The sequence below is a fragment of the Balaenoptera borealis genome, assembly GCF_965194805.1.
Source record: "Balaenoptera borealis genome assembly, chromosome: 1".
Taxonomy (NCBI): Eukaryota; Metazoa; Chordata; class Mammalia; order Artiodactyla; family Balaenopteridae; genus Balaenoptera; species Balaenoptera borealis.
The window spans coordinates 18,848,424-18,869,743 of record NC_138860.1 but is presented as its reverse complement, the minus strand read 5'-3'; the positions used below and the strand labels follow the sequence as shown (position 1 = coordinate 18,869,743).

The 21,320-nt window shown below is 39.8% G+C and overlaps 1 protein-coding gene and 1 pseudogene across 2 annotated transcripts in view; one reads left to right on the top strand and one right to left on the bottom strand.

The window, feature by feature from the left end:
• Window positions 1–42: 42 nt before the first annotated feature.
• LOC309630260 (serpin B4 pseudogene) lies at window positions 43–11,549 on the bottom strand (annotated as a pseudogene). Its single transcript, XR_014249493.1, has 2 exons — window positions 11,420–11,549; window positions 43–6,159 (listed from the first exon to the last, which is right to left on the bottom strand). The product of XR_014249493.1 is annotated as a serpin B4 pseudogene (transcript).
• A 61-nt stretch (window positions 11,550–11,610) lies between these two features.
• The window catches only part of EPRS1 (glutamyl-prolyl-tRNA synthetase 1), a 68,058-nt gene continuing 58,348 nt past the window's right edge, over window positions 11,611–21,320 (top strand). Inside the window, exons 1-5 of the mRNA XM_082394044.1 lie at window positions 11,611–11,798; window positions 15,536–15,620; window positions 18,439–18,538; window positions 19,409–19,565; window positions 20,865–21,004. Coding sequence (XP_082250170.1) covers window positions 11,753–11,798; window positions 15,536–15,620; window positions 18,439–18,538; window positions 19,409–19,565; window positions 20,865–21,004 — 528 coding nt within the window. The 5' untranslated portion in view covers window positions 11,611–11,752. The remainder of the gene's footprint in view (window positions 11,799–15,535; window positions 15,621–18,438; window positions 18,539–19,408; window positions 19,566–20,864; window positions 21,005–21,320) is intronic.

Here is a 21,320-nt window from a genome sequence, read left to right as displayed (position 1 = left end):
AGCCAAGCGGTTTTGTCTTAAAATTCTGTGTACTTTAAGACAGCTACTCCAGGGATTCGGTAGTCATTTAAGTGTAACACTCACTAGAGACGGTGTTGGAGTACTGTTTTCACAAGGCAGCTGCAGGAAGAGGTCTTTGTGGCTTTGACGCCATTGGCCCCTCTCCCTCTTGCAACTCTCTTCTCACTGTCCTGTTTTTCTTCTTCCCCCAATAGCCACTCCTACTCAGTCTTCTTTCTTGGTTTCTCTTTGTCTCCCTTTCCTTGAATGTCAGTGTTCACCATGATTCTGTCCTAGGTTCTCTCTAGATGATCTAATCCACAAATACGGCTTCACTTAAGGGCCTTTTACCCAGAATTCCAAAATCTGTATCTAGCTTAGAACTCTCAAACTCTAGATTTCTATACCCAAAAGCCTACTTTGATGTCTCACAAGTATCTCTGAATTATGTCTAAAAAACTCTTCATTCTTGCCTACTCCTCCTTAAATTATTTTACAAATCCCCAAGGTGATCCTGATAGTTGGCCATGTTTGGAAAGTACTTCCTTCTAAGAAAAGAGTTCTCTATCTATATGCAAACAGTGGACTAAACCTAATTTTTTAAGAAATCTAAGTACAATGTGAGAATAACTTTGAAGGTATTTTCTATAGGCTCTTATATAAAAACTTCATCCAAGTGACATATTTGGAAGTCTGCATTCTCTCTCCATTCCCATTTCTTCTACATTAATTTACACACTCACACCCCTTTATTTCTTCCTTGAATCACTGCAGTGTCTTCCTGTCTAATCTTCCTTCCTGCACTGTTAACTCCTCTCCAATCCATCTCTCATTGGCTCCAGGTTTTTTAAAAAACCAAATGTAGTAATGCCACTCCCTTCCTCAAAAATCTTTTATGGCTTCCTATTGCCTTTAGGATAAAATGCAAGTTCATTACAATGACATATGAACCTCTTGATGTTATAGCTTCTTCCTTCTCCAGGATCACCTCTGTTCACTAACCTGTACTCCAGCCATGCTCAACCATTTAAAGTTCCCCCAAAATACCATGTTTTCTCTCACCTTGGCCTCCATTTATTCCATCATTCATTTACTCAACAAATATTTTTTGAGCACCTGCTGTATATTAGGCATGGCTCTAGGTACTGAACATTCAACAGTGGACATAAGTCTGTTCCTTTGTTGAGCTCATGTTCTTGTGAAGCAATACAGATAATAAGTAAATGAAATTATTTTAGATTGTGGAAAATGCTGTAGAGGAAATCAAGCAGGAAGATGAGCTGGGAAGCAGCGGAGGCAGGGAGGGAGGGGGGGGAAGAAGATATCTGGTAGATAGAGTGGGGATGTCTTCTCTGAAGAGGTGATGTCTGAGACGAAAACTGGATGGAAAGAGGTCAACCATATCGAGAGCTGGGATTATTAGTGGGAATAATAAGCACATTGTCTCTGAGAAGAGAAAGCAAAAAAACAAACATAGGAAGGAAGCCAGAGTAGGCGGAAGTAAGGTGAACAAAGAGAGGAGTGTTATAAAGTGAGGTCGGGGAGGCAGGCAGGTGCCACATCATCAAAACCATTTTTTTTTTTTTTTTAATTTTAAGGGTTGAGGGAAAATGAGAGTGACTATTGAAAGGTACAGAGCTTTTTTGGGGGGTGATGAAATGTTCTAAAATTGATTGTGGTAAGGATTGGACGATTCTGAATATACTAAAAGCCATTGAATTGTACTCTGTAAACGGGTGAATTGTATGGTATGTGAATTATATTTTAATGAAGCTGTTAGAAAAAAATAGCCACACATGGCTAGCGTCTACTATACTGTATAGCACTTCCCTATATCCTCTTTCTGGTTTATCAACAATTTTAACAACCACTCACATCTCCAGCAAGACATTTCAGCTAATAAATGAAAAGGGGTCAAAAGGTACAAAGTTCCAGTTATAAAATGAATAAGTCATGGGGATGTAATGCACAGTATGGGGACTATAGTTAATAATACTGTACTGCATATTTGAAAGTCGCTAGGAGAGTAGATTTTAAAAGTTCTCATCACAAGAAAAAATATTTGTAATTATGTATGGTGGCAGATATTAAGTAGAGTTACTGTGGTGATCATTTTGTGATATATACAATATTGGTATCATTTTAAAGAACACCTCAACTAAGCCCCAGATTTATAATATGCAACTGCTACAGGATATTGACATCTAGGCATCTAACAAAAATCTCAAAAAACACTCTGGGACCAAATACTTTGCCAAACCTGTTTTCCCTCCTGTCTTCCCTTCTTAAGATGATGTAACCATCCACCCAGGCATCCAACTGAAATCTAGCAGTAAAACTAGACATACCTGCTTCCAGCATCTTATCTCCACCCCGCCCGCAGCATCTTACCGGTTACCATCAATTCTACCTCCCAGATATGCCTGAAACCTGTTCTCTATTCTCAATTCTCATTTCCACTGCCTCCGTTTGGGCCTTTATCTTCTCTCATGTGGACTTAACACCTCAACTGATCTTTCTGCCATCAGTTGTGCCCACTCCAGTCCGCCTGCTCTGCTACTGTCAAAGGCGTCCTTATAAGATGCAATCCTCATCGTATCTCTCATTGCACTTAAAACTCTTCCCTGACTTCCTATCGTAGGATAAAATCTTGCTCCTCATCATGATATGTAGAACTCTGCATAATTTAGGCTCTGCCTACCTTCCAGCCTTTTAATCTCGAATTGCCAAAGTATTTTACATTCTGGCCATAATGAACTAGTCAAAGTTTTCCAAATACACACAGCTTCCAAATATATGCAGCTTCCAAATACACCCAGGTTTTAGCTCATGTTGTCCTTTGACTTCTTTTTTCCATCCCCTAGATGGGTTATCTCTTATTGGAAGCTTTCCTTTACTATTCTCTCCTCCCTCCCCCATTCACCATGGATAATCATTTTCCATCTTCTTAGCTACCTTTGTACTTTGTGCAAACATTTATTTATTATTTTTACTCTCATTTCCAAAATGTTTTTAGAATGAACATATTTTTTTCTATAGCTGCATGTATCCCCCTGTATAGTAAATTTTATTGATCTGTCTTTTTCACCTATAAGACTAGGCTCCTGAGGGCAGGGACTTTGTCTTTCATCTCTGTATATCCTGTTCATGTACAAAATAATAAGGGTTAGTATGTTGTCTGAATCTCAGTAGATGCTGAAAATACCTATTCTTGACTTTTTAAAACAAAATCCTGTTCACCTAACAATAGAAGCAATTTTCCTTAACTGGATAATGAGTATCTATAAGAAACCAGCAGCAAACACTATTCTTGATAGTGAAATAGGGACATTCTCACTAAAGTCAGCAACCAGACAAATATGCTTTTGTTCAACATTATCACTGCTCCTATTCAGTGTTATTTTGGAAGTCCTAAACAATGAAAGAGATAAGCCTTCAGAGATACAAATGTTGCATAGAAAGAAAAAAATATCTATCTAGAAAACTCAGCATAACTAAAAAAAAAAACTCTTGGAACAAATAAAAGCATTTAACAGATAGTGACATTAAGATCTAAGACACTTACTGCTGTTTCTCGCTTTCCTGAATGCAGGTTTCTTTTTGTGTACCACAGCTCTACACTCTTTTGTTTTTATTGATGACATCCCTTTCCTTGATGATTCCATGCTTCTCAAAATCAGTGATCTGGGGATGTAATGCTCAGCATGGTGACTATAGTTAATAATCTGGGACTGGGAAGAATAATAAAACTGGAAAACTCTAAACAACTGGAATATGTATCATTACTTCCTAGCACTAATCTCACCAGTAAACAGTCCCACTCTCTTCTGAACTCTTAAAGCATCTCTGGACTCAACCAGTCATTGGGCCCCTGGAATGTTCTGCTTTGTATTGCAGTACAAAAATAAAAAAGTGTCCAAGTTAACAAGTTGGGAGAGCAGGTGTAATTTGGTTTGGTTCATTTAAAACAGGTCACAGACAGAACAATATTTCAAATTTAGAAGATAACAGTATTGAAATATCCCCTTACCTTATCTTAAAGTTGAATATTTTGTCCAAAGGGAATTTTAATGGGACAAAAAGAGGGTTTCTCTTGTGTGTGGAGAGAGATTGCCTGACATTCTATTTCAACTATTAAATTCTTAGTGATGACTATGACATTGGAAAGGAAAATGAATCAAAGAGAACCTATTATTTCTAGCAATCAATTTACTGGAACAACTCTGTGATCTTTTCCCAAAAGTAGTGACAGGCTAATAGCATCTAAGGGAAAGAAGCTCTGCCAAAGAAGATGATGCCGTTGGTTTTACTGTGCTTGATAAAGAGAAAGGGTAATCACAACAGGAATGTTCATAAATTGGTAATGATGCTAGAACAGTTTCCGCACCAGTGGCAGCTGCAGCCTCCATGCTCTCCTCAGTCACCTCCACGTAGAACTTGTGCAGGATTTTAGACACCATGATGCCTGAGAAGTCGGTGTCCTACTGACTGAAGGTGTCCGCCATCTCCATGGCTCCCAGCATGGCCTTGAGGTCCTAGCTCTCTTCCATTTTGAACTGAGGTAAGTACAAATCCACATCACTCTTGTTCATGTTCTGTGAGCTTGCCCAGGCTCTTAATTTCTCAGTGGTGAGTTTATCCTCAAGCTCCTGCAGACCATTTACTTCATTTGGCAGCAGCAAAGTCATGCTTGGATCAGCAAAATCATGCTTGCTTTTTATGGTATTTCCGGGATCTTGGCTTGCACATCCTTCAGGAAGGTGAAGTGAAGGGTCTTGCTTTGTTTCATCATCTGCATGGATTTGCTCACATCCTTGTTCAGCCAAGAGTCTCCTTCTTCAGTATTTTCTTTATCAAGGTCCTGGTCCCACTGCCCTTTGTAATAGACTGTGTCCACCAGAGCCAGGATGGCAGAGCTGCTGAGAGAGCCCTTGGGAAATGGATCCTTGATTTTTTTTCATTTGTTTGGCTTTCCACCCAGGAATTAATCTTTTTACTTTCTTCTACAGCATTTACAAAACCAGCATATTCCACACTGACTAGGTAAAATTTCTTAACATTATTCAAGTACTCCTAAAGAAATTGATACATCATTTCTCCTTAGAGTCTGTTGGTGATGTTCAGTTCAATATGTATCAGTGGGTTTCTTTAATTCAGAAGCTTTCGAAATTGGGGATGCACATTTCCCGACTTTTCAGCATGATCTACTGTAGCTCTTAATTTTGTGTTCATTAAAGTAAAGGACCTTAATTTTGAATGCAGTGTTTTCTCTGGCTTCTACACAGAGCAGGCCTAAGGCTGATGAGATACTGACGGGAAAAGAAAATATTGTCCTCTTTTGACTTTTTGAACTTATGAAACAGATCAAATGCAAATTGGGTGTTTGCTTCACTGAGTCATGTGCTAGTATTTTCAAACTAAAGACCTATTATGCTTTTAATTTTCTGATCTATATTTTCTTCACCTCAAGCTTTTCTTTTCCACGAATTACTGAACTGCGGAATTTTTGCCTATAAATATTTTAAAATAAAATATACCTTTTAAACTTAAAAACAATACATATTCACTAAGTGAATATTCACTGTCTTCACAGTACACATAAACTTTTTCATAGTGCTTTCCTCAGCAGTTATAAAGAAAAATAAGTTATCCACAAACACCATTTTCTTTTTCAGTGTCTGCTAAATATGGCACATATCATGACAACATTTATAATTACAGTTTTCTCTGCACTACCTTCTATAAGAAAGAGGCACAGCCAAGAGTAGAGAACTGTTATCAATGACACTATGATAAACATGATTTACTGTATACAGTAAGATGCTGAAGAATTTTTAAACTTTGTAGTAGCCAGTCTCAAAAGATTGCCCATCTATTAGTTTCCCAGAGCGGCTGTCACAAATGACCACAAATTTGGTGGCTTAAAGCAACAGAAATTTATTCACTCACAGTTCTGGAGGTCAGAAGTCAGAAATCAAGGTGTTGGCAGGGTTGGTTCTTTTGAAGGCTCTGAGGGAGACCATTCTATACCTCTCTCCTCCTTTCTGGTAGTTTGCATTAATCTTTGGCATCCCTTAACTTGTGGCTGCCATCACTCCAATGTCTGCCTCTGTCTTCACATCTCCTTTCCCTGCTGTGTGTCAAATCTCTTTCTCCTGTCTAGGATGATGTCTTCGTAAGATTCTTAACTTTATTACATATGCAAAGACTCTATTTTCAAATAGTTAACATTTAGAGGTACTGGGGGCTAGGACTTGGACATATCTTTTCCAGGGGACACAATTCACCCCACTACAGTCCCCAATGAAACACACCTCCTGGTATTCATGCCTTTGTATAGTCCCCTCTTTTGTATCTAGGTGGGTCCTGTGACTCATTGGTCACCAATCTAGTGCCACAGAAGTGATGCTGTGTGACTCCCAAAGATAGATCAGGAGAAGTCTTGCAGTCTTCATCTTGGTCTTTTGGAACCTCCACTCTTGGGGCAGCCAGCCACAACTTATAATGTCTTACTACCCTGCTTGTTGTATCACATGGGAAGTACCTGAGAAAACGTGGAGAGTAAGCAGCGTCCAGCTGAGCCTAAGCTTCCGGACTTCCTATCCTAAGCACCAGGTGAGTAAAGATTTTTGCAATTTCAACCACCCTAACCTCTAGTTAAATAGCACCAAAAGACCCCACTTGATGTTACTTGGGGCTTCTATTGGTTACTCAGCCAAGGACTGTCCAAATTCCTAACCCACAAAAATATGAGATCTAATAAAATGGTGGTGTTGCTTTAAGCCACTAAATTTTGTGGTGATTTGTTAATAGCAAGAGATAAACAGAAAAACTTACTTTGAATTTCTATTTTTCTATTGAAAATAAATGAATCACATATTAAAATAAGGGGACCAATAATAGTTACATAAATTTAATTGTAAGGAACCAATTTATAATTAAAGCATCAAGAATCCTGTTAGATAAAGAACTAAATTATTCCTCCTCCAGTTCTTACAAATCCATATGTGCACTGTACATTTAACTCATGTCTTTAGTTTTTAAGTCTTCACGTGTGTTATTAGGTGGGTTATTGAGCAAGCATAGTATATTATAGATTGCTTTACATGCATTTATCCACTCATTCATTCAACTCAACATTTATTGAGACCCTTCTATAAGTCAAGCGCAGTGAATAATGTTGGAGACCCAAAGATGAATAATACATAGCTCTTGGCATTGGAGGGCTCAGGTTCAGTGACAATAGTGGGCTGGTTTATATCAGAGATTTGCATCTGAAAGATTCTCCAAAGCAGGATCTACAAATCTTTCTTTAAGAAGTAAGTCAACTTTCCCTCCAGTGATGAAACATCAGATCTTTGAATACTTGGATCCTTCTCATTGGACTGGGCTCAGTGTACATGCCTTCTCAAAGAGGCCTTCTTTGACAACTGTATCTGAAGTTCCCCTTCTCTGATTTCATCCCTTTTAATCCTATCATATCCTTTTGTTGTTTTTATAAAACTCATTATTTTATGAAATTAGCTGGTTTATTTTTTGCCTCATCCCACTATAATGTAAGCTCTACAAATTTAGAGACCTTATTTTTGTTCACTACATATTCCTAGCACAAAGAACACTGCCTGGTGCATAGTTAAAATGTTAACTTAAAAAATGTTGTTGAATGAACAGTGTATCAAAATTACTGTAGTATGTGTTGAAACCTTTTATGGTGCCCTCTCTATAAGAAACCTTGAGAATGTCTCTGTATTTAATTTAATTCTGGTCTCTGTATTAGCACAGTTGTGCTTTCCTCAACATACAGTAAATATTTTTCCTCTTGGCTTTGATTCCAATTTTTTAGCTCATCCCAAGAAGGTGAATAGGGTTTCATGCCATCTATTTAGTGTTCTAGCTTCTCTCTTGATGTCACCTTCCTTTTACATTCTTATTGTTTGCTTTCTACAATTAAAATGATTTGTTTTATCACGTTTCTAAGTGAGGAATTGAAGGATTTACTCCTCAGAACAAGATAAGGCAATGTAATAAGTATGATTTAAACTTGGTAAGATCCCAGGTGACTGTTTTCCATTTTGCAAGTCTCTCATAGACCTGTTTTCCTGATATCCCTCAAACTAGCTGGTCAAAGAGCAGGCCCACATTTCTGCATTTGCCCTAAAATGGGATGAATAAAACCGATTCTAGTTTGGTAGTGAGTCACTAATAGGCAAAAATGTAAAGTTTTGTTCTTAAGCCCTTTCTAGGCACTTGTGGGCAGTGCTTTCCACAAGGACAGCTCTTAGGCTCCTGGCCCAAAGCTCTTGCCTCATTCCCTTTGCTCAGCAAAAGTCAAACAATAAAAAGAAACATTCAATATCTAATTTATTCTGTTCTAAGATAAAAATTAACACATAGTTGCAAGAATACCTAAATTTTGTAAGATAAAAGATGCAAATTTATTTTACTTTTAAAAATTTATTTATTTTTTATTTATTTTTATTTTTGGCTGCATTGGGTCTTCATTGCTGCACGTGCGCTTTCTTTAGCTGCGGCGAGCAGGGTCTACTCTTCATTGTGGTGCACGGGCTTCTCATTGTGGTTGCTTGTCTTGTTGCAGAGCTCGGGCTCTAGGTGCACGGGCTTCAGTAGTTGTGGCTCGTGGGCTCTAGAGCGCAGGCTCAGTAGTGTGGCGCACAGGCTTAGTTGCTCTGTGGCATGTGGGATCCTCCCGGACCAGGGCTTGAACCTGTGTCCCCTGCATTGTCAAGCGGGTTCTTAACTACTGCGCCACCAGGGAAGTCCCGCAAATTTATTTTCATTGTTTCATAATTCTTCATTATATTTTTCAAAGTCAATTTTGTTTTGTTTTTTAATTATTTATTTATTTATTTTTGGCTGCGTTGGGTCTTCGTTGCTGTGCGTGGGCTTTCTCTAGTTGTGGTGCGCGGGCTTCTCATTGTCGTGGCTTGTCTTGTTACAGAGCTCGGGCTCTAGGCACGCAGGCTTCAGTAGTTGTGGCACACGGGCTCAGCAGTTGTGGCTCACAGGCTCTAGAGTGCAGGCTCAGCAGTTTTGGTGCATGGGCTTAGTTGCTCCATGGCATGTGGGATCTTCCCGGACCAGGGCTTGAACCCGTGTCCCCTGCATTGGCAGGCGGGTTCTTAACTACTGCGCCACCAGGGAAGTCCCGCAAATTTATTTTCATTGTTTCATAATTCTTAATTATATTTTTCAAAGTCAATTTTTAAAAAATTAATTTATTAATTAATTTATTTTTGGCTGTGTTGGGTCTTCGTTGCTGCACACAGGCTTTCTCTAGTTGCAGTGAGCGGGGGCTACTCTTCGTTGCAGTGCGCGGGCTTCTCATTGTTGTGGCTTCTCTTGTTGTGGAGCATGGGCTCTAGGCACGCAGGCTTCAGTAGTTGTGGCACGTGGGCTGAGTAGTTGTGGCTTGCGGGCTCTAGAGCTCAGGCTCAGTAGTTGTGGCGCACAGACTTATTTGCTCTGCGGCACGTGGGATCTTCCCGGGCCAGGGCTCTAACCCATGTCCCTTGCATTGTCAGGCGGATTCTTAACCACTGTGCCACCAGGGAAGTCCTCAAAGTCAATTTTGTATCACTCCCCACTGCCCCAGCAATCAATGACTTTCTGTCCTTTTCCCTGTACCAATTATGATAGAGTAGGAAGGACCCCTAGTATGTGCCGGGCATTGTGGGGAATCCAAGGATGTCTAAGATAAGGTTTCAGCAGACAAGAAGGTGGAGAGCTAGCAGAGTGTGCAGAAGGGAAATCAATTTCAACAAAGAGGTAGAAAGGCGCCGTGTGGTACACGTAGGATCACCTGGGGGACTTGATAAAATGAGATTATGGATCCCAGCCCTACAGATTCTACGAGGAAGGTAGGGGTAAGGGGATTGGTCCTGTTCTGAGGCAGGTACCTTACTTACTCTGGGGGATGGCCATACATAAGACGGAGCCATCTCTGATAGTGGGTTAGGACAGGCACGGATAACGCCTCTATAGCTGTATTAAGCACTCAAGGCTCATATTTAATTTAAGCAACACTCACTCCCTAGAGATAACAGAGATGTCTTTGGGAAATTGAGATATTTTTGTAATCAGTCCTTGGTCCCTTAAGCTCTAATACCAGCCCCTGGAGTATGCTTGCTGAACACTCGCCAGCACACATGTCACAAGGTTTAAGAGGAGGACTGACGACCCTCTAAAAGGCACGCTTGCACAGCCCAGGCAAACAGAGCCAAGACAAACTGGGGCAATGGCTTTTAGCATTGCTTTTTATAAATAAGCCCTTTATTATTCAAGTATGAAAATCACTTTTGAAAATACATTCTTCTTTTGAAAGAACTGAGAAAACATGAGAAAAACCTCCCCCATCCCCAGTGTAACCATGGCTGTTGGTCTACATGCTTCCAGGACTTTTTTTGTGTTTACATACAGTGCCCCCCAACAGTATGATCTCGGGTGGCCTCGGCCTACAGTGGCTTGAAGCAGGGTTTCGGTTCCCGGCCAGAGATTGAGGTTGGGTCACAGAGCACCAAATCCTAGCAATTAGACCAGTGGTCAGTGACAAAACCCTGGCCGTTCGGCTTTGCAGAAAAGAATTCCCACAAAGACAGAAAGCAGTGAAACAAGTAAAGTGTTTATTAGGAGGAAAAGAGTACAGGACATGTGGATGGACACATGGGAGGACCCTGAGAGAGGGAAGGAGAGAGAGAGAAAGAGAAAGAGAGAGAGAGTGAGAGGGAGGGAGGGAGGGAGGGGGAGAGAGGGGGGAGAGGGAGAGAGAGAGGGAGGGAAGGAGGGAGGGAGAGAGAGAGGGAGGGAAGGAGGGAGGGAGGGAGAGAGGGAGGGAGGGAAGGAGGGAGGGAGGGAGAGAGGGAGGGAAGGAGGGAGGGAGGGAGAGAGGGAGAGAGAGAGACAAAGAGAGAGAGGGGGAGAGAGAGAGAGAGAGTCGTGCCCTTGACGTAGTTTAAATCACTAATAAGGGACATTTCTTCTGGGTTCCCTTTGGCCAATCATTTTGATTCCCCTGGTTCTGAGTCCATGTTTGGTTTATCTCACGGTCCTCCCATGTGCACACGCATCTCTCAGCCAAGAGGGATTCCAGCGAAGAGACCTATGGGTAGCTTGGCATCACTCCCCTTTTGACCTCCAAGGAGCTTTCTAGTCGGGAAGGTCTCCTCGACTTCGAGAAGGAGAAATAGATGGTCTCTTATCTTTTACCTGCGCAGGGCCCAGCCTCCTCTCTTGACTGCCCTGCTATTGGTATTTCGGTGTTTCTGTCCACAGGAGACGAACTCCAATTGCTCACCCTGGGGGCGGGGCGCCCATCTACCTCCTGCCTCAAGTATACCACCCGTTTGTGGGTTTTGTTTTGGGCTTCCGGTGAACGCCCATCACACTGCAGAAACCGTCTTACCATTTACTTTTCTCGCTTTACGAACTGTCGAAAAACGTCGTGCGTTTCAGCGTCTCTCCCCCTTCAGCGGCTGGAAACGCCACGTTGGCCCTCGTGACCCTAGATGCCCGGAGTAGGGTCGAAGGTCCCCAAAGCAGCCGCCAGACGGCTGCGGCGGACGGTGATGACGCACTGTGCTGTGCGCCAAGACGCTGGCTGCGGCGCGGGGGAGGGGCGAAGGCTTCCGCAGCGTCAGGCGTGCGCACACGTTGCACCTTCTCGCCTTGGGCGAGTCGGGGGTGTTTCGGGTGGCAGGGCAGGCGCACTGACAGGTAGACCGGCGGAGCAGTGCAGATGGCGACGCTCTGTCTGACTGTGAATTCGGGAGACCCTCCGCTGGGTAAGGGCCCGGGGCCGCCAACCTGTGTGGATTGCATCAGCCCGGGAGGGTGCGGGGCGGGGAAAGTCGCCGCGCCCAGGCTTGGCGCAGTGACGGTCACTGTCTGGGAGGTTAGGCCTGCCTCTCACCCCCGAAGTGTACACGGGGTAGGCTCCGCGCCCGTCGCCCTCTGTCCCTGGCAGGTGGATCTGCTCCTGAAGACATTTTTCTGGGGCGTGGAGGTGGGCGCGGTGTGAGCCGGGGCAGGGGTACCCGAGGCTCAGCTTAGGACCTTCTCTCCCAGAGGGATGACTCCCAGCTTACTCTCCTCTCCCTTTTAGAAATGATGTCTCCTGGAGACCGAGCACCGGGCGTAGAAATAACATTTTTAAAACTTGAAATCCCATTACTTCGCTCCCCCTCTTTTAGCGTTTTCCCCTAAATCCACTTATCTTTACCTCCCTTCCTTCGTCCTCAGAAAAGATCTTCAACCCCCTTGACTTAACTTTTCTTTACGTTCATTGGGTTCAAAGGGAACGAGGAAGATGGTCGTAGAAGCATTTAAAATTTTAACCGAGGTTGCATTTATATTAATTAAAGGTGGAAGGGTGATTGCTGGAACACCCAAGTACACTGCGGACTGATGGGGTTGGTTTACTACACATCCGATGGAGGTAGTAAACGTCAGAGAAAAGGTCGGACTTGTCATCTTCGATACATCTTAAATTCGATTTGGAATTGCATTTTCAACGTGGCCAAGGTTACTGTGGATAGATAGCTTAGACTTTCTGCTGTTTTTTTCTATTGCTTTCAGAAATTACACAAAATAATCAGTTTATTGAGCTCATATTTGTTAATGCATTTCTTAACATACGCGTGCAAGTATTTTTCTAATGTTTGAGAGGCCTAGACTTTTAGATACAGTTGCCCACATAGGGCTGATGATTACTCAGTACATTCTCATTACAGGGTGTTTTGAGTCTGTTGGAACAAAAAACACAATTTAATAGCCATTTAAAATACTTTAAAAGATGATAATGTTTTAGCATATTGGTTCCAGTAATTATGGGCTAACCTCACACAAATCAATGAACTCTGAAAGAACTGGGTTTGATTCTGCAGTTGGAAAGCACTAGACAGTGTGACCTCATGGTTAAGGGCAACGACACTTGGTTCGTGGAGACCAGGTCCATCCTGACTGCCACTTACTAGTTGTGGAACCTTGGCAAGTTCCTTGTTTGGCATCTCCCACTGTTTCCTTGTTTGAGAAATACGGAATAATATCTCCCACATACAGTTGCTTGCCAGAATCAAATGAGATTGCAGGTCAAGTTCCTGATACACTGTAGATACTCAATAAATAGCTGTAGTTTTTGCTGATGTAATTTAGAAAATCACCCTGAATATGATAGGCCTGTTTTCTTAGTGAATTATAATACTGAGAATCACATCTGCCAGTATTCTGGAAGAGGATCTTAAAGAAATTTGTTGTCATTATGAACTATAGACCAATTATAGAATATATATTTCTATTTGCTTCTCTCCCTCCTTTTTTTGTTTTTGATTTAATTGTTCCCAAGTGTTTAATTCAAATACATTCTGTTTTTAAATAATCAATATAATTAGATGAAACATTAAGATAAACAGATTGCATTGTGAGAATTTCCCTTATTTTATATGCATTCACCATTTTTTTTTAATGTTAAAATAAGTTCACACTTAAAAAGGTGTAAGAATAGAACAAAGAACATTTTTTCTCCAGTGCCTTTGGAGAGCATACTGCAGATAATGATGCTTCAACACCCCAGAATACTCCAATATACATCTCTCTTAAGTAAGAAAACTCTATATGACCTCACAGGACCATTAAAATCAGGAAATACACATTGATATAATTCATCCATCTCCATAGTGCAAGGATCAAAATCTAGGATCATGCCTTGCACCTACTCATCACGTCTCCCCAGTTTCTTTCAATCTGGGATGTTTTTTTTAGTCTTTCATAGGTTTAACCTCTCTGGAGATTACAGGCCACTTACTTAAAGAATGTCCTCTGATCAGGTGTTTCATAGTCCCTCATGACTAGATTCAGGCTACACATCTTTGGCAGAAATAGCATAGAAACAATTCGTTGTTCTTCATTGCAGCCCAATAATTGGTACCTGAGTTTTTCCCATTACTGATGATCTAATCTTGAGTACTTAAGATGGTGTCTGACAGCTTTCCCCACTGCAGAGTTTTCCATTTTGCAGTTAACGGGCATTTTGTGGGGAGATGCTTTGGGACCATGTAAACATTTCACTCCCCATCAAACCTTTACCCACTGGTTTCAGCATCCGTTGGTGCTTCCTGCCCAACTTGATTATGATTAAGATGATGCCGGATGGTGACCTTCCATTCTGCCGTTCTTTCCACATGTATTAGTTGGCATTTTTTTGTGAGAAGATCTTTTTCTCGTTTAAAAAAATTAATAGCAATATATACTTAATAGGTTATACTCTGAATTATTTTTCATTTTCTGTTTTTAAAGTTAAAAATTTTTATTTTTAAAATTAGTTTTATTGAGTTATAACTTGCATATAATAAAATTCACCAGTTTTAAGTTGTAAATTGATTGACAGATATGTACAGTGTGTAACCACCAAAATAATGAAATAAAATATTTCCCTCACTTAAGAAAGTTCCCTCATGCCCCTTTGCAGTCAATCCCCTTCCCCCATCTCTGGCCCTTGATAGTCACTGATCTGCTTTCTGTCACTATTGTTTTGCTTTTCCTAGAACTTCATATACATTGAGTCGTATCAAACTATTCTTTTGTATATAGGATAGTTCTTTGAGATTCATCTATCTTGTTGCTTGTAATAGGAATTCAATTTCAAAATTTGCTGTATAGGATTCTTTGGTGTCGGTACTCTAAAACTTAGATTATTTACTTTAGTGGTTAAATTGGCCCTATTTGCTAGTGGGAGCCCCTGCAAGCTGACGTCTGTGTCCTTTTGGCATATCTCTTATCATTCTTTGAGTACTTCTTGCTTTTTAGCACAATGAAATTTTCCAGGTTTATTTTGTACCTTCCCTACCACAGCCCTGTCTCCAGTGGAGCATGGTATTTAGAAACCAGTATCTGGTTACTAGTTGTCCATCTTAGATAAATTAAGGACAAAGGATTAATGAATATTTATTAAACTTTATGATGTGTTGAGAGGCACATATCACTGTTTAGAATATGAGTTCTGGACTGCCGTAGACCTGCGTTCAAATCCTGACTGCCACATATTAATCAAGGACTTTGGGCTAGTTATTTAACCCCTCCAAGCCTCAGTTTTCTCTTCTATAAAACAGAGATAAAGGTGCCTACCTCTTAAGGTTACTGCAAAGATTAAAAATGATAATGATTGTAAGGCATTTAGCACAGTCCCTACCACATAGTAATCACTCTAATACTATCAACAATAGCTTTTATACAAGGTACTATTCTAATTTCTTCTTTTCTTCTGAGAGAAGGAAAGATTAATTTCAGTGTCCCTAACTGGACACTGAGTATATTTAAAAGCAGTTGGATTATGCCAGGGAATCGTTTCTGGTTTGTTACTTCTCCAAGACCAGCAGGCCATACTTTGCGTCTACAGACTCTAGGGAAAAATGTTTACTCCTTGCAGGTCTTAATACTGGTTTGTTGACTCATCCTCATTGCTTTATGATTCAGGTTTTAAATACCACATTGTTTACAAAGAGAAATCTTTTCATCTCATTTTTAGGAGCTTTGTTGGCAGTAGAACATGTGAAACACAATGTCAGCATTTCTGTTGAAGAAGGGAAGGAGAATATTCTTCGTGTATCTGAGTAAGTGCTTTTATATCTTGGTTTTCAGTACTGAACAGCATTTTAAAAATATTTAGGATTAAACGTTGTATGCTTGTTTTACTTGCTAACTGGTAAACGGTCCCTAAAAAGAAATATACTTTCTTCCTCATTCTAAAAGAACTATATCCAGAGACATATCTGTCAGCACACTATCTGATCACATATCTAATCCGTCAGAAAGAAACTAGAGATATACAGAAAGATTTATATATATGGGTTTTTAATTCTATTGTAATGTATTCTGGTGGAAAATTGGAAGTTTTTAAAATCAGTAATAATAGGAAATAAATTTGGAAGTCCACAGCATAGAATATTAGGCATCTGTGAAAAAAAGGCTTATGAAGAATTTTTAATGATGGATATGTTCATAATCTAATGTTAGTGAAAAAGCAAGACATAAATGTAAAATTACATATCTGCAAAGAAAAAATGAGAAGTATACAGCACTTTTAGTATTATTTCTTTCTGAGTTTTGGAATTGTGGGGTTGTTATTTTCTTTTTGCTTCTCTGTGTTTTCAAAATTTTCTGTAATGAGCATATACTGTATGTTCTTGATTAAGATGGATTATTTGCATCCCAGGATATAGGGACGATTGCGTGCACTTGGACTTATCTCTTTCTTTTGGAACCCACTGAAAAGAATTTAAAAGAACTGGGAAGGGAAACATTCTCGTTTAATGAAACTAAGGAATAAACACAACCTGGTTTCAGATTCTTTTAAGAATACTTTGCCAGATTGTGGAATTTGGACCAAATTGAAAGAGGGTTTCAAAGGTATTCTCAAGCAGGATGCAGATTCTAAAATGGTTTAAATGGTCTATAATAAACTGACAGAAAGACTTGTATTGGGGAAGGGCAACGTATGCAAAACACTCACTCACACAAACGCACCCTCCACTCCCCGTGTCCTCCTTCCTCCCATTGCAGTTGCATCAGAATTTTGATTGGGTCACCATTTAGTGTTTACACTGGGAGGGTCCTGTAAGTTGTATTCACTGCTGAGCCACATACTATGATTGCTTTTCATGTACAATTTTTACTTTTCCGTGGAATTATTGTTGTTTGCTTTGTTCTCTTCTGAAGCCTTTCTGAATCCTGTCTTTTCTGTGTGACTTCAGGAAGTTTGTGGACATCTTCCCTTAGGATTCAGTATTTAGAAATTTCACAATAATATGCTTTAGTCTGGATCTATTTTTCATCTGTTCTTCTGGGTGCCTGATTGCTCCCTTTAGTGTGGAAACTTAGAAATCCCCTTTTGGGGAATTAGAAAGTTTTTTCTCTGATAACTTTCCATTTTCTGTTCTTTATGTGGATGCTGGGATTAGTCCTCTTATTTTCTTAAAGTGTCACCTTCACTTTCCTTTTTATTTTTCATTTTTCCTCACTTTCTGGAGAGTTCTTCAACTTTTTTATCCCATTTTTCTATTGAGTTTTCATTTTTGCTGTTACATTTTTTGTATCTGAGCTTTCTGTTATTTATTATCTAGATACAGTATCCTGTTCTTATTTTATGATTGCACTATGTTTTTTCATTGCTCAGAGGAAATTTATTCACTTACTTTTAAAGTTTTCTATTCCTTGATTTGTTCAGTTTACGTCTGTGTGTTTGTTTTGGTTGCTACCTTTTAAGTTCAAGGCTTTCTTCAGATATTTGGTAACTCCTTATGGTTTTCTTAGATTTTAACTGGGAGAGTAAAGCTATTTACAAGTTCTGGACTCCAAGGTGAGCCTGTCAGTTCTCAGCTTTACTCTGGGGCGATCTGACTGAGCTGCTCATTTGAAGGAACTTCTGGTGTCAGTATCCTTGGTTCTTTTCTTCCTGGGTGGATCAGATTATCTGTCCAGAGAAGACTTTCAGTCTCCTGTTTGGAAGGTGAAGGAGAGCTGGTGCCAGAATATTCTGGGAGCTGAGGGTGGGAAGAAGGCTGAGGGTCTCAGCGTCCAGTATCGCGTGTTCTTTTATTCTCTCTGTTACCTCTGTAGCCCAACTTGCACCTGTGCCACATTTCCCCCATTTGAGAGACCCTCGGTTTTAGTCTTTAGAGAATAAGGCTCCGGTTTTTGCCAGGACTGGGTAAGAGGAATAGCCAAGCTCTGCAGAATAGGGTTTGGAGGTATCTGTGTTTCTGACTGATTTTTAAGTAGACTTTCAGCCAAGCCTCCTTATTTTAGTCCCAATTCACTCTCACTTCCAAGGATACCTGGTTTCATAGATTCGCAAGTCTTTAGAGGATTCTGAAATTTAAATTGGGTTGGTTTTCAGCTTTGTCCACTGTCCAGTTAAGATTCAGTTTTTTCAGGCCTATTAAGTCCATCTGCTTTCTAGCTTCTGAAATTTTACTGCTATTGTCTCTTCTCCTTAGTCTCTTTTTCCTGTTAGGAGCAGTTTTGATGAGGTTTGATCTACCATGTTTACCTGGAAGTTGATAAAACCAGCTTCTTTATGATGGTATATCCTTGGCTTCATTGCCTCGATTTATTTTAAATCACTTTATTCTCGATATCCCAATTTTCATATTTTCACCACTGAATAGACATGTAGAAACTAATAGTTAGAAAAATAATATAGTCTACTCTGAAGTGAATTATTGGATTTAGCTGCACATCTCAAAACAAATTAGAATTTGATAGAATAGAGTAAAGAACAAATTAGATCTATTTTTTTTTACTATACTAAAAGATACGTGGTATATATTTGTATCTTATAAGATTTCTATTTTTACATTTTTCATAAGTCTCATGACTTACTGATTTGCTAGAGCCACAGTAATATTTTATATCATGCTTATATTCTAGAAATGTGGTATTCACGGACATAAATTCCATACTTCGCTACTTGGCTAGAATTGCAACTACAGCTGGGCTGTATGGCTCTAACCTGTTGGAACATACTGAGGTAAGGAATGAATGTTTCCTTGGGTGTGTTTTATTTTGTTTTGATTTAGGCTTTGACTCTTTTGTGAACTTCATTTTATTGTTGGCTTATGGACTATTACTCTATTTAAGGATATTAACAGAGTGTTAATCAGAGACCAAGTTAAGGAATTCTCATCTGTTTTTATTTTCAGAAAATAAGTCTTAGCTCCTAAGTTTGCACTTTCAAACCCATACCAGCTGTCCTGTTGGGTCATTTAGTGCTGTATTCCTCTTTCTGGATTCCTAGAATTTCATAGCTGGATGTGACTGCAAAGGTCATCTTATGCTCTTATGCAACTTTCTTACCTTGCAGATGAGGCAGCAGTTCTTGAAAAGTTACAAGGGCCCCGGGTCACACACATTTTCCTTTTTAAGTATATACCTTATTAACTATAGCAGTAGTAGATTAACTTTCAGTACGGCACTTTAGATGCCTTTCTGTTCCCTGTTTGTATTCAGCTCTAACTTTCCTAAATCTTACAAAATTCAGAATACAAAGAATAGTTTCCAAGTATTTACTTCTAAATTCCGCAAGTGGCTGAATCCGTTTGGCTGGGTACTGTCTGTTGCGTTCGGTCAGGCTCGTTATTCCCTCCTGCTTCCAGCTCTCATATTTTCCTTTTTCTTCCCTGAAGTGCCTCTTCACACCCCTGCAAAAAAAAAAAAAAAAAAGAAAACATAGAAAAATAACCATATGTGTTTAAGTGCCAGTTTAGATCCCAGGCAATCACAGTTAAATCCAGGTAGTGGTAAATCCTGTAATTGAGATGAGACAGGCATGGTTCTGACTGAGGTCGTTTGTTTGCTTGTTTGTTTAAATCTAAACCCTGGGATGCATTTCTTTTCACAGATTGATCACTGGTTGGAGTTTAGTGCTACAAAATTGTCTTCATGTGATTTGTTTACTTCTGCAATCAACGAACTCAATCATTGCCTGTCTCTGAGAACATACTTAGTTGGAAACTCCTTGAGCTTAGCAGATTTATGTGTTTGGGCCACCCTAAAAGGTATCGGTAATTCTTCTTGAAGAATTTCTATTTTAATTATTTAATATTTTGCTGGATAAGGGGTACACATATTTCTATGTATATGAGCATCAATCTACCTAATGGCAGTCACTTAGGACTTTCTCACAAAGGAATGACCTCCCTGGTGATTTTATTCCTCTCCAGTTACAGGAATTCCCCGTCCTCTGCTGTCCCTGGAGGTTGGCCCCATCTTGGTACTGCAGCTCCTCTCGTGCCTTTGGAGCTGGCCTTGTTCCTCATCCCATTTATGTCTGCACCTTTCCTGTCTCAGCCATTACTTAACTCCAGTTACTGTTGTTTCTGGTTGCTCAGTATGTGTGTGTGTGGGGTGGGGTGAGCTGGAGTTGTTTCCCTGGGAGGTCACTTTTTCCATCTTCTGTGAGTAGTCAGAATATGGGATTGATGAGAGATACAAAGGGGGCTTGAATTCTGTTAGTTTATTTAAACAAAAAACCCCAAAAAAACCCTGCAGCAAATATGCCAAAATGTTTTGTCATTCTTTAAATCTGGGTTATGTGAGCATTTAAAAAATTTTTTTAATATACTCTGTACCTTTTTTTTGGGCCACGCCCTGCGGCTTGCAGGATCTTAGTTCCCCGACCAGGGATACTGAACCTGCACCCTTGGCTGTGAAAACATGGAGTCCTAACCACTGGACCACCAGAGAACTCCCTCTCTGTACTTTTTTTGTGGCTTAACCTTTTCTCCAAATTAAATTAAATTGTTATAATAATAACCAACGTAAAATGAAGGACTTTCCTAGTTAGAACTCTTCATCTGTAGGTTTATGACATTTTGGTCTTTTGATTTTTGAGTTAATGTTCATAAAAGGAAGATAATATATCTTATGGAGGTAGCTTTGTGATGCTAAAGAATTACGTAAACTTTCCTTCAGTACCATTTTTGATATTACAACTGAAGAAAAGAGCTACTTCTTGATCTTGATTTTTATTTTGTTCTCTAGTTGATCCACTTAAAGCTTTTCCTCAATTATGAAGTGTAGCATTGGCCTTCTAGTGGGTGTGTGGCAGTGGTGAGGGCAGGATTTAGGATTCACTCCAGTGAACTGAAATGAAAAAATATTTTAAATTAATTTTTGTGAATTCTTAAAATATGTTGAAGTATTAGAAATCACTTCCATGTGTACCCAGATTTTTAAAATTGCATTATAGAAGCCCAGCTTTAAGCCATCTCATTTACTTAAATTAACCACGACTGGAACTTTGCTTTTGAATTTGCAGATATGTTGAATGGTTTTCAAATTATGTTTGCTAATAGGAAATGCTGCATGGCAGGAACGGCTGGAACAGAGCAAAGCTCCAGTTCATGTAAAACGCTGGTTTGGTTTTCTTGAAGCCCAGCAGGCCTTCCAGTCAGTAGGTACCAAGTGGAATGTTTCAACGACCAAAGCTAAAGTGGTAAGCCTTTAAAATTTTTTTTTAATGCTCACATCTTGTCTGCCTGAGATCTTAGATCTGAAAAGAAAATTATGTTCATAGTTTGGTTGTTTTTTTTTTTTTCCCCGATCAATTAAAAAGGATCTTCTTGGAAGAATTTGTCATTGTTGAGTCTTGGCTTGCCTTTAACTGCTTGCCTACGTTAAGCCTTAATCTTCATAATTATATTTCTAGATGATTATGATCATCCAGTGTGTGTCCCTTAGGAAATCCAAAGTCCAAGTAACTAAAATTACCTTATTTTATAGCTATACCATCTTTTCTTCCTCCCAGATTT